General features: G+C 41.5%; 1 protein-coding gene across 1 annotated transcript in view; it reads left to right on the top strand.

Moving 5' to 3' along the window:
• Nucleotides 1-17,381, top strand: part of LOC138815467 (uncharacterized) — a 48,523-nt gene that overhangs the window by 12,545 nt on the left and 18,597 nt on the right. The window contains exons 3-4 of the mRNA XM_070004895.1: nucleotides 6,650-6,689; nucleotides 7,714-7,786. Coding sequence (XP_069860996.1) covers nucleotides 6,650-6,689; nucleotides 7,714-7,786 — 113 coding nt within the window. The remainder of the gene's footprint in view (nucleotides 1-6,649; nucleotides 6,690-7,713; nucleotides 7,787-17,381) is intronic.

Raw genomic sequence — 17,381 nt, forward strand, 5'->3', positions numbered from 1 at the left:
CCAAACGATACGAGGTTCTGGTCAAACTTAGAGATTTCAATGTTCTAATCTTCATTGAAAATCATGTTGAATTTTACAACAACAGAGAGGCATAAGCACAATTGGGGAGGGGGGGTGGGAGCATGGGATTGGAGCGAATGAGAGCAACAAGGTGCAAGGTTGTTTTCAGGGATCTGCTGCTGGAATCCTGAGAACAAAGGTGGTGGTAAGAGTCTGGGAGTGAGCATGGAAGATGCGCCTATGGAAGGAGTGATGAGGAGACTTGGTGTCTTGTAAATGTAAAACAAGAAATGTGCCTGGGTATCATCATTTGTAGGCGAGTTGAAAAGCTCATGGAAGTTAAGTTTGTGTTGATTGAACACTGTCATCAGCAACTTATGGAAGCCATTACTGGAGATGGGCTGGTGCTCAGAAAGGCCCTGGGGTTGGGGAAGCAGAAGAAAAGCTCCTGGTCTCCAGTGTGTGTGTGTGTGTACTGTAATGGTCATCCCATGTTGAGATGAGAGAGGCAGGAGATCAGATAACAAGACAAGGGATGGGGAGATTGAAGATAGAAGTAGAAGTCCATGCTTCTCTTGGGCTGCAGTGTAGACACAGAGAGCCAGCGAAGGTGTTGGGGTGGGGTGGGGAGGTGGGAGAACCTGCTGTACTACTGGGGCATATGGAGGCCCAGGGAACTGGGTGTGATGACTTATGCTTGTACATTTCATCAGTTAATGGAGGAGAGTTCAAATGCTCTAACAGTGAGATGTTTAAGAGTGTTGGGACCCAGAACCACAGACTTAGAATAATACAATGAGATCCACGACCTGATTGATGAAAGAAGACAAGAATGGATATCCAGGGTGAGATCTGAAAACATTGCTGGCATTAGGGTCTGGGTGGTTGAGGAACTCACATTGATTTGAGCAGATAGAAGTACCAGAAAATGGACCCTAAAGCCAAGCTCTGTCCGTACAGTCATTTTATTTTATATATATTTTGTCAGTAGTGGGGCTTGAACTCTGGGCCTGAGCGCTGTCCCTCAGCTCTTCAACTCAAGGCTAGCACTCTACCACTTGAGCTACAGTGCCATGGCTCATGCCTGTAATCCTAGCTACTCAGGAGGCTGAAATCTGAGGTTCACAGCCAGCCCCGGCAGGAAAGTCCATGAAACTCTTATCTCCAATAAACTGCCAGAAAACCGGAAGTGGCACTACAGTCATTTTAATTGGCTAGGCTCCATAGTCCTTATGTAATAGTCATTGGCTAGGTTGCAGGGTCCTTATATAACAGTCATTTTAATTGGCTAAGCTGATGGTGGACATTCAGGTAGCTGCCATTCCTTGTGGCCTTGAGTTTTTTCTTTAATCTTTCTATATTGAGTCTCTAAGCTTTGTATTTGGTGGTTTTTGTTCATGTCATATAACCACGCTCAGAATATTCTAGATACAATGGAACCCCAGAGATATCTGCCTCTTTTTTGGTACATTTTTATTGTAAAAATACTGTACAAAGGGGTTACAGTTACATGAGCAAGGTAATTAGTATATATTCTATTGAGCATTGTTGCCTCCTCCTTTGTTTTTCCCCTTCCATCCCTTTCCTCCAACCTCCCCAACTATTTCCCCCCCAACCCTGCTGAAGTTGTAAAGTTTGTTTTCAACATAGTGTCTCGTATATCTCATTGGTACAGTGGGTCAACCTGAATCCCTATTTAAGCATTTTGTTTTTTCCTTTCCCCTCCCCAAATTAGAGAAGTGTATATGCAAGACGCAGGGCACCGGAATCAAATACAGTGAAAACAGGAGTTATACCATGGGGAAGGAGCATACAAAAAACAAAAAAAAATCACATAGTACATTATAAATAGGTTAGGAACAATAGCAAGAAAGAAAGAAAAAATTTGTATCCCTATCTTGGGGTCCCTATTTCGCTTAACATCATCTCATGTGTTCATATGTATATAGTTTTTGATCTTTTCTGCTTGTCCTAGAAATGTATTAATTATTGCAAATAAGGGAAACCATGGGACCTATGGTTCTTTGTGCTTTATTATAATTTTTTCCAAGTCTTTCCATTTCCCCAAAAATGGGGAAATGTCATTCTTTCTGATGGAGGCATAGAATTCCATTGTGCATACACACACACACAGACACACACACACACACACACACACACAGACATACACACATATACATCTATATGTACATATAGATATATATCACATTTTCTTGATCTGTTCATCCACTGAGGGGCATCTGGGTTGGTTCCATATCTTAGTTATGGTAAATAATGCTGCAATAAACATAGTTGTGCTCGTAGCCTTAGTATGGCCTTGTTTGGGTAAATGCCCCAAAGTGGGATTGCTGGGTCATAGGGGAGCTCTATGTAGAGTCTTTTGAGGAACCTCCATACTGCTTTCCGCAGTGGTTGAAAATGTTTACTCTCCCACCAACAATGCAGTAGGGTTCCCTTCTAGCCACATCCCCTCCAGCATCTGTTGTTATTAGAGTTCTTGATTATAGCTATTCTAATTGGGTTAGGTGGAGTCTCAATGTTGTTTTGATTTGCATTTCTTTTATGGCTAGAGAAGTTGAGCATTTCTTCATGTGTCTATTGGCCATTCTTATTTCCTCTTCAGAGACGTTTATCTTTAAACCTTTTTTTTTTTGCCGGTCGTGGACCTGAACTCTGGGCCTAGCTGCTGTCCTTCAGCTCTTCAGCTCAAGGCTAGCGCTCCACCACTTGAGCCACAGTGCCACTTCTGGTTTTTTCTGTTTATGTGGTGCTGAGGAATCGAACCCAGGTCCTCATGCATGCAAGGCAAGCGCTCTACTACTGAGCCTCTTTCCCAGCTCTTTCTTTAAGTCTTTTTTTTTTGGGGGGGGGGGTCCGGTTGTAGGGCCTGAACTCTGGGCTTGGGCACTGTCCCTGAGCTCTTCAGCTCAAGGCTAGCGCTCTACCACTTGAGCCACAGTTCCACTTCCAGCTTTTTTCTATTTGCTTATGTGATGCTGAGGAATCGAACCCAGGGCCTCATGCATGCAAAGCAAGCGCTCTACCACTGAGCCACCTTCCCAGCTCCCTTTCTTTAAGTCTTTAGTCCCTGATTTATCAGACAGTTGTTTTTTGGTAGATTTGTTGTTGGGGGATTTACATCTGTCTTTTTTAAGTTGATTCTGTATCTCTGAATCAGACTTTAATTAAAACTCACAGTATGCCTGGGAAGCCTCACCTAAAAAACTAAATTGGGGAGAACAGTGGCGTTCAAACTTGCGTCCTACGTCAGTGACAGTCTCCTCTTCTGATCTGTGGCTTCCATGTAATTTAAGATTACACCCCAGCCTGCTTATTTATACCTTATTTTGAGGAACAAGAAGCCATATTTGGCAATGGGAGAGTCTCTGATGGACCTTACCAATACTGACATTCTGGAGAGGTGTGTGGCAGCTAGAAGCACAAAAGTGTTGTCTTTGCAAAATTGTTGTCTCCTGGGAGAGGTTTTGTTCCTAAAGCTTCTCTGACATTTAATTGTGAGAACTCATCTGCCACTTTGCTCTCAGTGAGAACCATGACCAGCTGACCAATCTTTGCTAAGACCAAGGACTTGTGCATGGAGTGTACCACTATAGGCCTCTGTCACCACTTCCATTCTTGTTCTAGAGGAAACCAACTCAGAATGTCAAGAACGCCCCCTCCAACCCTCAGTCCTGAATCTTCCCACTTACAGCGATTAGTTTTGAAGGACAGTATGTTAAACGACATAAATAATCCCCCTTAAAAACAAAAGGACACAACACATGTTTTCACTTAACCTGTAAAAGCTAAATGGTTAGTCTCGAGGTACTAGGGAATAGAATGATGATTAACAGACCATGAAAATGGGGTGTGGGGAGGAAGTGAAGAGAGCATGGTTGATGGGTACAAGAGTGAAGTTGGATAGAAGAGGTAACTTTTTTTGGTGCTGGGTTTTGAACACAGTACCACATACATATACAAGTGTATATTGTACCACTGAACAAAACCCCCAGTTTAGAAGGAATAACTATGAAAGTTAACCCATTATGTCAAAGGTAGTTGATGGTGGCACAGGGATATAAATGGGGACTGTGGAGTAATGTATAAGATGAAGAACAAATAGACATATAGATAGAGACAAACATATATACACACATGTACTTATGTATGCATTTAGTATATATATATGTATACATATACATATATACGGGATATAAGAAGCTAGAATAATGAAACCCACTCAACACTGCAAACGGGGTTAAGGGAATATGATTTAAAAAAAAAACAAAGGGGGGGAGTTCTGAAGTAGCTCAGTGGTAGAGTCCTTGCCTTGCATGTTGATGCCTTGGGTTCGATTCCTCAGTACCGCATAAGCACAAAAGACTGAAAGTGACACTGTGGCTTAAGCAGTAGTGCGCTAGCCTTGAGCTAAAGAGCTGAGGGACAGCGCCCAGGCAGAGTTCAGGCCCCACGACCAACAACATGAATGAATGAATGAATGAATGAATAAATAAATAAATATGTAAATAAAACAAGGGGTGAACTTGCTCAAAGTCCACTGTGTTGTCCATCTATGGAATATAGTAATGAAATCCCCCTGTATTATATACATGTGTGCTAATAAAAAGTAGCAAAAAGGATTAGTTAAATGTTTGAAAATAGCTAGCATAAATGTGCCAGTGAACAGGCCAGTTCTGTGAGTGGATAATTAAACATTAGACACTCATGTGCCTCTGGTCTGTACCGTGTCTGTGTCTTACCCCATGAATAGGTAAAGGCCTAGGCAACAACTAAAATAAACACAGACAAAAAATACTTAAATAAATTAAAAATGTGAAAACACAGATATTCTTGTTTTCTCTTCTCTCAGGAACTGTGTTTAGCAGAGTTCTGGGCAGAGGCAGATACTGTCTTGATCATGTTGAGGTAGCGAAGTGTAGGTCACCTGCTGCACAATGAGGTGAGGAATTGCACAGGAGCTACAGGAGTCCTGGGGGAAGACTCTATGGACAGTGCTCAAAATTCCCCAGTAGAGCAGATGGAGTGACATTGTTTCCACACAAGTATATTCTGGGGATAAAAAGCTCTTTGAGTATCAGGAGAGGAAAAAGGAGGCCTCTCCCTTTCTGGGATGTTTCACTTTGACAAATTAATTCCTATTTAATTTATAGCCATTTAAGTTCCCAACAGCCCTGAGCGATGCAGAAGTTCAGTCTGCATGACAGATACTGCTAGTGGGGCAAACTAAGGAAGTGCTGGATGACAATGCAGACAAGTTGACAGAGCTAGGAAGTGAACCAACCCTACTGTCAGAGAGGCAGGCATAGACTATGCTTCTACATTGATACATTCATACATATATACACATACAACACATATATATGTATACATAAGATTATGCATATATATAGTACATATGTAAATATGATTTTCTTGATGGGCATATCTGAAAATCCTGGATCATGAATTACATTTCTTGGTTTTCTCTTCCTGTCTTCACCATCCATTTCTCATCTGTGATTTGTTCTCTTGGTGGACACAGTCCTCTCTGATCTTGGAGACTGTGTCTGTCCACATCCCAAACAGAAAGAGTTTGGAGATCTTTGGGCAAGCGAATGTTTCCTCACTGCGTTCCTTCACTCGGGGGGACAGGCTGAGCACAAGTGTGGCTGTGAGGACCGGAGCACAGCTGTGGTCAGCGCCAGTTGACACGGTGGCACATGGAGTCCTGCTCACATTACTCCAGTGTATGAGCCCAAACATGCTGTGAGATTGACGTTTAATGGGGCCACACTTGGGAGAAGAATCCCGTGTACTTTGCAGGAACAATTTTGCAACATCTCATGTCCCATTTGCCACATTCTTCAAAGAATCTCATGAATCCAGCCTTGTCTTTATAAAGCCAGTTGGCTGCTTGCTTTATTCTGGTTATTCCTTGAACTTGCAGGTTTCTCCTTGCATGGTAGATCTTTGAATAAAGTGTATTTGTGTCTCAACTTTAACAAGGCAAAATTTAAATATGCTATATACTTTGTACAATTAATAATGTTAAGTATAGCCAGGTGCTGATGGCTCATGCCTGTAATCCTAGTAACTCAGGAGGCTGAGCTGTGAGGATCATGGTTCATAGCCAGCCTAGGCAGCAAAGCCCTTGAGATTCCCTTTTTTTGGGGGGGGGGGTCCGGTCGTGGAGCCTGAACTCTGGGCCTGGGCGCTGTCCCTCAGCTCTTCAGCTCAAGGTTAGCACTCTACAACTTGCACCAGAGCGCCACTTCCGGCTTTTTTCTTATGTGATGCTGAGGAATCGAACCCAGGGCCTTGAGCATGCAAGGCAAGTGCTCCACCACTGAGCCACCTTCCCAGCCCCGTCCTTGAGACTCTTATCTCCAATTAACCAACTGAAAACTGGAAGTGGCCCTGTGGTTCAAGTGGTAGATCACTCACCTTGAGTTAAAGAACTCAGGGACAGCGCCCAGGCCTAGAGTTCAAGCCCCTAAAAATGTAAGAGTTCACTCAGAACTAAGAATACTAAATGTAAATTTTCCTTGCCAAGAGGTTTTTTTTTTTTTTTAACTTAACGTGGCTTTATTTTATTCAGTTAAAATGATGGAATGAAACCACAATATTTCCTTTTTTTGTTATTTTGCAGGAAAAAACATGTCTGCAATAATCAAGGAAGTGTGTGATGGGTAAGTGTTGCAAAGATTCTTCTGAAGCATTTAGTCCATACATTGGCAGGAACATAGAGTATTTCCGCTGGAGGGATAGAATATTATCCATAATCCTATAAATAAATGATAACCATAAATCTTATTCGTAACTCTTCATGTGACCTACCTAGTCACAAAGAATTACCTTGTGAGAATTACCCTTCTTTCTCCACCAAAATCTTTCCCTTACTCCTTGAAGAATAGAAAGCATGGAATGTCTGGCTCCGTATGTGCAGAGGGTTGGTATTAATTCTTTTGAACACTCATGTTCCTTTCATCCTTCCAAGCAGGGAACCTTTAGACTAAATGTTCCTAAGAGTTAAATACACACTCCATCTGACATACACTGAAAGCATCCCACAGGCTCCTGTGGAAGAATTAACAGACAAGTCCGTGGGTTATTGTGTGTTTTGTGGAATTTTCCCACTGACTGACGCGCCTTTCCTCCCTCTGGGTTGTTCTGACCATCCTGAGGAAGGGCACATTGGAAAGTCACATGGTATTTCTTGACTTGTAAAGCAGAACTGTGAATAGAGTATTAGGGGATGTTAGAGAAGACTTGCCATACTTAGTGTGTTCCAATCTGTGTGGGGTGAACTGATTGTGAGTTAAAGAATTCAGTGACAATTGGCAATGTGCTAATTCTCACACGTTTAAATTGCTGCCATTTACCTTGCTATCATTTCTTTGCCTCAATTCTTCAAAATGAAGAATGTTGCCACTCACAATTTAAGTCCCTCCACCCCACCCCACCCCCCCCAAGCCTTGATGAAATGCTTAGAGGTGAGCAGTAGCCTTGGTCTAGGAACTTCAGAGAGGAAAGGACTGTTGGTCTTAGGGTAACAGGTGAGTTAAAGCCATTTTCTTTAGAGACCCCATTGTGCCTATTTGAGACTGACTCCATTCTAATCATAGTGAATGTAATTCACCTCACCCCTGTAGAACGAATAAAAATGAAGACGAGCACTTTTGTTTCTCTGATCACTTATGCTATGTTTTGTAGGTCATCTCTTGCCAACCATGAGTGCTTTGCCCTGCAACATGCTGACAGTTCAAACTTCTATATCACAGAAAAGGTAGGCCAGTCACATTGTTTAATCTGGGATACTTACACTGAAGGACAGTACACAGAGTAAGGGGTTTCTTCTGTGTAGGGCCTAGCATGCTACATTTTTTATGTCTTTACCATCCATGAAAATAGGTTCTACAAAAAAAAAATCAGGGCTGGGAAGGTGGCTCAGTGGTAGAGCGCTTGCCTTGCATGCATGAGGCCCTGGGTTTGATTCCTTAGCACCACATAAGTAAAAAGAAAAAAAGCCGGAAGTGGCGCTGTGGCTCAAGTGGTAGAGCGCTAGCCTTGAGCTGAAGAGCTGAAGGAAAGTTCAGGCCCCATGACCTGACCCCAAGAAAAATAAAATCAAAATAAAAACAGCAAAAAAAACCCTTCTACTACTTCTTATAAGAAAGTAGTTAATCTATTCAAGAGTAAAGACTAAGTATGTTTCTGAATCCTGCTACCAAATATATATTTCCTTTTTAACAATTAAATATTGCTGGGTTAGAGAATTTACTTTATACTGGATGACTTAAGTTTGTTCTCTTGCCTCAGATTTTTATTTTCTCCTTAATTTCTTTCCCCTGGTCTTGGCCCAGGTGCTGTCTTTGAGTTTCTTTGGCTCAATGCTAATGCTCTACAAATTGAGCTGCAGCTCCCTTTCTGGTTTTTTTGGTAGTTTATTGGAGGTAACACTCTCACTGACTTTACTGCCTGGGTTGGCTTTGAAATGTGATGTAACTAGGATTACAAGAGTGAGGTAGCAGCACTCAGTTTCCCCTGTGTTATTATTTTTTTAAATGCTTAGAACAGTGACAGGAAATCTTGTCACATGTGGCACTTTATAGTCACTTGCTTATGACTGTTGGAAACCAACTTTTTTCCTGGGTGATCTTCACACTCTTTAGGAAGCTTGAATTTGGAGTGATTTGTGAAGACAATAAATGGACCTAGAAGCAAGGAAACTTAGTACCCAAAAGATCTCTGATGGGCAAAGGGGAATCTAGCATTAATAGGTACCAGGCGCACTGAGCCAAGCAAATTTATGTTTGTTTATTGATTTTTTTTTTGTCGGTTGTGGGGCCTGAACTGTGGTCCTGGGTGCTGTCCCCCAGTTCTTCAGCTGTAGACCAGCACTCTATCACTTGAGTCTCAGCCCCCACATCTGGCTTTTTCTGCTTATATGGTGCTGAGGAATCGAACTGAGGGCCTCATGCATGCAAGGCAAATGCTCTACCACTGAGCCACCTTCCCAGCCCCTGTTTATTGATTTTTTGTTTCTCACAAGTTAATATAATGGATGAGAGGCCGGATCATTGAGATCACACAACTATACCAGTGTCACTTACTTGACTCAGCAGTCAAGAGTTGAGATTTGATTTTTGTGCTTCAAGGATTTTATGGAAATATCTAGAATGGATTAGCATTCAGCTCATATTTAGGACAAACTCACTGAAATGCAGAGGAGCCAGTACTGTATTTGTGGGTGATGACTATGTGGAGAGAGGAAGCCCCCAGGGAATGTCTTTGTAATATGGTAGCCTTCACTGGGAGGGATGTGAGTGCAAAGTACTCTGGGTAGAGGATGAATTAGGTAATCTAAGGCTTGGAAGGTGAGAACAGCAGAAAAAGATGTGACCCCTACTTGTGTTTTACTTTCTCCACCCTGAAGAGTGTGGGGAACATTTGATTAGCGTGTGGAAGGCTGGCCAGAGTCCTGGAAGTGCTTCTTAGCCATTGCTTTGTTCTTCCCAGATGCATACTAGACTGTTTGTAATTGATCATGTTTTTCTCTTTACCCTGATAGCTGGAAAGCTGAGAGTTAGAAGACTAGATTCCCTTGTTGCATTTAGATTTGCTGTTGATTCATTCCATCAGCCTTTAGTTTTCTGGCTTTACTTTCCGTTTGTACCACTTTCTCAGTCGTTTTCACTAATTTTATACTACATCTTATTTGTGAGATAGAGGCTATAAATAAACTAAACTGAGATCAATTTTCAGTTAGTGACAGGACTATAAAAATAGAATAACTAGTTCAGAGAATATATTACCTGTGTTGTTTGTGAAATATTTGTTTCACACACACAATCTGTGTAGTTTGACTTAGTTTTTATATTGAGTTGTGGTCAGATCAATCTTTCTTTTGACTGATGAATCCTGGCTTGCGTCTCCTCTCCCCTGCCTCCCCGCCCCATTGCCCTGTCTTCTGTCCTAGTGGTCTAGGGGCCTTAGTTTATCCTGGATTGCTAACTATGGGGTCCCCAGACTTCTGAACACAAGTATTACAATCTAGATTTTCAAATCTCAGCCCCAGAGATTCTGAGTGAGCAGGCCTGCACTCTAGATTTAGACATTGTTTATGTGTTAGGATTTTTAGTTTAGAGAATCCTCTAGGAGATTCTGTTGGAGGCAATCCAGACACTACTCAAAGAAAGTGTTTGCTCTGTGGTCTCTTTTCTGTGTAGCGGGGGCCCCTGTGTACAAGGGATGGTGTACGCTGGTCAGAAGTTATCACTGAATTTGATTTTGGGGCATATATATGCATTCCCATTCATTACCTTTACTATTGCAACGCTAAATAAATTCATACCTTCTTACAAAATCCAATCTATTCAGACGAAGAGAAAACATGCTTCTAAGGGATATCATAGTTATTTTTTGTAAAATCCTGTTTTTTACTGAGAAATTATCTCAAGGCATTACTGGGATTTGAACCTAGGGCTTGACACTTGATAGGCAGGTGCTATACCACTTGAACCATGTGCCCTGTGTCTAGCCTGAAAATTGTTTTGTTTAGTTTGAAAGGGACAGAGCATCTAAATGTGCTATCAGGTCTCAGCGGGAAGTAGCAGAGAAAGATTAGAGACTTGTGTTTCTAATTGTAACCCTGTGTTTGTAAATAAAATGTCATCACTTCCTTTGCAGCTGTTCCTGGTTCTAGCTTTGTGTGTGTTTGTGTGTGACAAAGAGCTGGACTCACACAGAGCAGGAGAGGCTGGTAAATCTTGCCTCTGTGCAGTGGAAGCTGGGCTATCTTGTAGTATTCTGTAGGTTCATATAGGCTCTTGCAAATATTCCTGAAAATAGAGACCTCGTTCCATTCCTGAATTTCCTCCTTGCTGTCTTCTTGGTTACTTACTGACCAGTGAGTTGTTAGGCAATATTTGCATCACCACGGAAACCAGTGATTCATGTTTGAAACTTGCGTGTGCCATTAGTTACTGATTTTGACGCATATATGAGGTGGTTTCCCTCCTTCTGTTGGAGAAAAAATTGCTCTAGTACCTCAAAGAGGTGATATTCTCCCACCTTATAGTTATTGATTCTCTTCTTCAATTCTCTTCTATTATTACCAGGAAGGCATCTCCCTTGCTTTTTTCATGTTATCCAAGCTCCTTTGCCAAAAACCTTCATTTGTGTATTGGTCCATGAACTGGAGCTTTTCAGTTCAATGAGAGAAATGGCATGTTAAGTAGCAGTCTACAGAAGTATAGATTGCAAGTAAAAGCCTCAGAGACCAGGAGCTGGTGGCTCATGCCTGTAATCCTAGCTACTCAGAAGGAAAGGATCTGAAGACTGCAGTTCAAAGCCAGCCTGGACAAGAAACTTCATGAGATCCTTATCTCCAATTAACCATCAAAAAGCCAGAAGGGGAGCTGTAGCTCAAGTAGTAAAACACTAGTCTTGAGCAAAAAGGCTAAGGGACAGAGCTCAGGCCCTGAGTTCAAGTCCCAGGCCCCTCCTCCCCCCACGCATGCATGCATTAGAGGAAGGTAAAATTTAGTTATATGTAAGTTCAAGTTCTGTTCCAGAAGCAAGGAGAAAGGATAAATGGAGCCTTTAAAGTCATCAGTTGATCAAGGCTAACACTCTACTTCTGGCTTTTTGTTAGTTAATTGGAGGTAAGAGTGTCTAGCTTGGAACCTGAATCCTCATATCTCAGCCTCCTGATTAGCTAGGATTATAGGTACATTATAGGCACTAGTATTCAACTAGGTAATAGTTTTGATTCTAAGGAAAAATGGGACCAAGTCATAGTCCTGCATTGTCTCCCTTTAAAAAACCTTTGACTTAGTTCTTTGATAGCTTGGCTTAGGGCTCTGGTAATACACTAATGTGAGGAAAAGTGTTTATTTCTTCCCACAGAGATATCTTCTTGATGAAGTGTTTTGCTCAAATGATGTAATGTTAATAAATAGTTATCTAACTTATATCTAATTATAACTTCCTCTTGACTTCTAACAGGATAAAGTTAGCCCTGATTTTAAATACCAAATGCTTCTAACATATTCACAGAAAAATAAGTTAAAAATGTCTGTCATGTTTGCAGATAGATCTGGTCAAGGCTGTAAAGGAGGAACAATTTATTTGCCAGATTTGACAAGTTCCTATGTGCTGGGATGAGAAAGAGAATTTAGGACACATTCTCACTACCTAGAGTTTTGAGTCTAGGGGTTGATTCATTGGTACTGCTGATTACTGAAGGCATCAGGATTGGCGAGATTATTGGGGCTATGGTTTTCAAATCACTTAGGTTTATACTTTGACCATTCTGATTCTACATATATTGAAAAATCTTCAGAATAGTCTTTAAACTCTTATTAAAGCAGGGTTGTTGAGACAGAATTCACACATCTTTTAATCTAGCCAGGTAGAGTATACACTGGTGGCTATTCATTTTTATTTTATCTTTTTTGATGGTGCTGGAATTTGAACTCCGCTTGGTAATAAGCAGGTGTTCTCTTACTTGAGTCATACTCCTAGCCCTTTTTCCTTTATTTATTTTCTGAGTAGGCTCTCACTTTTTGGCAAGGGCTTGCCTGGACCACACATTTATACTTAGCCAAGCATCCCATATAGCTGGGATGATGGCCACACACCACCCTGCACAGCTTTTTATTGGAAGAGTTGGGGGGGGGGTGGCTCAAGCTGGCCTTGAACTTTGAGTCTCTCAATTAGTTTCCGGAGTACCTGAGATTACAGATGATGAATGTTAGCCATTGTTCCTAATGTGTTTTCAGTTTCTGCAGTGCTTTATTTATTAATGATATTTTTACCAGTGTATTTCTTTATCTTCTAAGCACTAGCTCTCAGACTTAAAAGTAGAATAAGATCCCATTCAGGCCACTAAGCCCAGTGATGAGACATTTTAGGAGGTGTGGGCGGGGGTAGGTGTGTTTGAAGCCTTCTGGAAGGAGTTGTGACCAGCCTCTGGTTCTTTCCTCCAGTTCCTACAGGAAGTGAACAACCACATTGTGCTTCCTCACTGGATTCTAGGCACACCCTTCCTTTTTACTTCCTGAGCTGGGGACTCATTGTGATTGGTGTCCACTGTTGTAGGGAGACTGGAATCTAGCCTTCTTACGTAGGGTGGACATCACTGTCTAGCCCCAGTGAATCTCTTCAGGTTTATTCGCTGTTCACTTCAGCTTTCTCCAACCATGTTAATATTCTCCAAGTACACTTGCTTTGTCTCCCTGGTGTAGCTTTCCTAACTTGGAATTCAGTTCCACCTCCCTTCCTTCTTCCTCTCCTGTTCCATTTCAGACTAGGTACAGAGGATAAAGAGACAACAGACAGGAAAATAACCACATTTCAGGACAGCCATCTCCCTTTCCTGTCTTAATCTATTTTCTCCTGCTTAAGCAGGAGACCACAACTTCTGAATCATTTGTTTTTTGGAGGTCGGAGACTAGGAGGGTCAAGGTCAGGAGACCACATGTTTCAAGTGAGGGCTTTCTTGTTGCAGCAGTCATAGAAGTAGATGGAATTGCAGGAAAGCACATACAAGAAAAGGCTAGATTAGGGTGAACTGGCTTTTCCAGGAAGCCACTCACTCCACTACCTATGTGCACAGCCACTCCTGTTGTACCAACCTCCAGCACTCCTCAGATCAGGTCTCTGCACCTCATCATCCTGCTTTGGACCCCACCTTCCTGCCCCAGTCTGTTATTTGCAGATTATATTTCCCACATAGGAACTTTGGAGAACATGTTCAAACCATAGTATCCCTTTGGATCCTAGGTTGGCTAGGTTACCAGAAACCTTGCCTTTTTGTCTTTTGAATTATCTTTGCTCCAATTTGGCAATTATTTTTTTAAATTTATCATCTGCTAGATCTCTACCACTTTTCTCCGAGTCTGTGGGAATCATTGTTTTTTTTAGTCTTTTGTCTCTGGGGTTCCTGGTTAACTTAGCAGGACACACATGTCTTCATTATTATGCTGAATTACTGTGTCACTGTGTGATTTGTATTTTGTCCTCAATAGGATTCTGCCTGATGATTGAAAAATAAAACAAAATAAGAAGATATGACTTAAGTGGTAGAGTGGTAGCTTTGAGCACAAAAATCTCAGGAAAAGGGCCTAGGCCCTGAGTTCAGGCCTAGGACCAACACACACACACACACACACACACACACACACACACACACACACACACACACACACACACACACAAAACATAACAATAACAATAAAAGAAAACAGTAACCACAATGAAAAACAACCCTATATGTTCCTCCCTAATGTCTTACTTGGTTCCTTGTACATGCTATGTATGTGTTCAAAGATTATTGGTTGCATGCCTTGCCATTTCTTTGTAAGATAAAAAAGCACAATCAATTGCTTAATCAATTCTGTATGATGGTTAATTCAGTTATCATTCTCATTTGCACAGTGGAGGAGTTGGGGAGCATGCAAATCCATCTTAGGATTCCTCTTACATCCTAAATCAGTGCTTGGGAGTTAGTTTGCCTATACTTCTCACAACTGATGAAAAAAAATAACAGAAAAAATAAATACATTAGGATTCATGAACATATAAAATCCGTGCTGGACTGATATTGACTGCAGGTTTTTTTACTTATGTTATAACATCATAAGTAAATCTTGTCCCATGGATATAAACAGCTTTTATTTGAAATAAGCGATGTATTTTAGGAAACGTGGTCACTTGTGGAAACTTATCTCTTGTGGCAATAATGGTTGGTAGGGAAATAAATACAGAGATCACCTCATGCCTTAAAGTGTATATAAACCTATCACCAAACAAAACAAACAATGGGAACAGTTAACCAAGTTCAAAGGTAGCAAAGAATCTAATGTCTACTTTTAATATACAATCTCTTAGTTTTCATTGTTCACTCATCAGAGCTAGCCTCTATGGCCCACGTCCAGTTCTTTTGTTAATGCTAGAGACCAAATTGTGATTGGGGGAGAGAGAATTTCCTCCCAACTTCTGTGCTTGCACAATTCTGTGAAAGTGAGTTTTTCTCTCTTTCACCCTGGTCTAGGGTCCATTAGTATTCGTGTGGCTTACCTTCCTTCAGTTCTTGATTTCACACAGTGGGCTCTGAGAATCAGTAGACACAGAGAAACAGATTTGTGAGTTTACAAAAATACTTCAGAGTTTCCACCAAGGAAAACATAGGCACTGGCTTAGAAACCTTGATTGTATTCCCCCTGACCCCTAACACTGTTGAAGAGAAATGTTCTAATTGCCTTACTTATATAACTGTAACCCCTCTATATATCACCTTTACAATAAAATAAAATTTTAGAAAAGGCACTCTATTCACCTGACACATTTTCCAATAACTAAGAAACAACTGGACTTGTACGTGGGTTTGGAAGGGCACAAATTCAGATTAGCAACCATTTTCCAAACAGGAAAGATACTGAGCTAAGTCACTACAACCTACATTGGCATTTTTCTTATCAGAAATTCAAAAGATATTTAGTAGTATATAATCTTTCAGAAGATACTGGATTTTCCCCAGCCAAGGGCAGGATAATGAATCATTGGCTTCTAGTTCTCAGAGCGTGCGCAGGATAGAATGGTACATATTTCTTCTAGGCTTCCTTTACTCAGTCTTAATCCATCAAGTACACTTTGTGAAAATCGAACACATGCATACACATGTGCACATGTGTGTGCACGTGCCCCCCCTTCAATTGTCCTGACTTCCCCAGGTGCTATCCAGCCCTGACTTTGGCCTTCAGCTGCCATTCCCTATCCCATCCATGCTACCCTATCATTATCCTGCTGAAGCTGCTTGTAGTGACTCAAACTGGCAGTGGACTTTCTGAAGTCTCTGAAAACATTTCCAGAATTTTCTAATGAAGAGTTTGAGGAAGGGATGGAGGCTATAATTTTCGTTGGGTGCTTTTGCTTCAGAGAGGAGTTGGAAGCCTATGTGCTTATTTCAGAGTGAAGCTAGAAGCTAGACATCAGTTGAGGGGGGAGAAGAAGGGCAGTGACCGCCACCAGCATTACTCAGATGTCAGTGGGTTTTATGACATGTTATTTAATGTTGACCACTGTCTGTTGGGTACAAGCTATAACAGAATGATTACACAGGCAGCTGACTTTGCTTGGTTGGGCTTCCTTGCTAGTGTTTGGTAAGATAGGGCTGCTTCTAGAATTGCAAGTAAAGATAAATGCCAGAGGTCATGATAATTCCATGTTCTCCAGTTCAGCTATTAAACCAATGAATACATTGACTCAGCTACTAAAACATTGAGGCTCAGGGTGCATAAAGAGTGACACGTAGGCTGCTCTCAAAGACAGGCTCTTGTTTTTCTGCAATGATGCTAGCAACTAACAAGGTGGGGGGGGACTAAAAGTTGCTATCAGTATACAAGATTAGTTTTAAGCTTGGCTCTGCTACTCCTCACAAATGTTTAGAAACTTACTTGCAAATCTTCAAAGCACAATTCTGGTCATTTTTATGCTTTGTTGTATTTTTTTTTTTTTGGGTCCCGGTCGTGGGGCCTGAACTCTGGGCCTGGGTGCTGTCCCTCAGCTCTTCAGCTCAAGGCTAGCGCTCTACCACTTGAGCCACGGCGCCACTTCCGGCTTTTTTCTTTTTGTTTATGTGGTGCTGAGGAATCAAACCCAGGGCCTCATGCATGCAAGGCAAGCGCTCTACCACTGAACCAACTTCCCAGCCCCTGTTGTATTTTTTTTAAAGGAACTGTTAGCCTCTGCTTTTCAAGTTTTGGACTGATGACACAATGTGTACATTGTGAGTGTGTACACGTGCACATATGTGTGTGGATGTGTGTATAGGGTCAAGATTATGTGTAAGGAAACATTAAAGATTGATGAAACTATTGTTGTAGATATTTTTAGTCTGTATTGTATTTTATTCTCTGTTTTGACAATGTGTGTTAGAACCCATCATGGTTTGATGAAGGGTAAAGGATGTCTTTCTACTTTGAAAAGAATTACTCTGCTCCTCAAGGTCAAAATCACATGTAGATCTTCTCTCCTTTGTCCTTCAGTTGCCCTACAATAATCATTTAATGGCTAGTACAACACCCCGAGGTCAGACACAAGAGATAGACATGAGAAAAAAATCCTAAAGGAAGAGGAGGGATGAAAGAAAGTAATCAGTTAGGTGGGTGGAGTGAGGAGAGAGCCAAGGGTGGAGATCTTGCTCCACCTTGAAAAGAGGTACTGTATGTCCATGACTGTGCAGACAGGTACTCTGCCACTTAAGCCATGCTTCTCATCCCTTTTGTTCTAGTTACTTCTAGCATAAGGCCTCTCTTTTGGCCTGGGCCAGCCTGGGCCATGATCCTCCTGTTTATACTTCCCATAGTAGATGGGGT

This window comes from Dipodomys merriami, unplaced genomic scaffold (assembly GCF_024711535.1).
Source record: "Dipodomys merriami isolate MVZ:Mamm:240054 unplaced genomic scaffold, mDipMer1.0.p SCAF_1098, whole genome shotgun sequence".
In the NCBI taxonomy this organism is placed as follows: Eukaryota; Metazoa; Chordata; class Mammalia; order Rodentia; family Heteromyidae; genus Dipodomys; species Dipodomys merriami.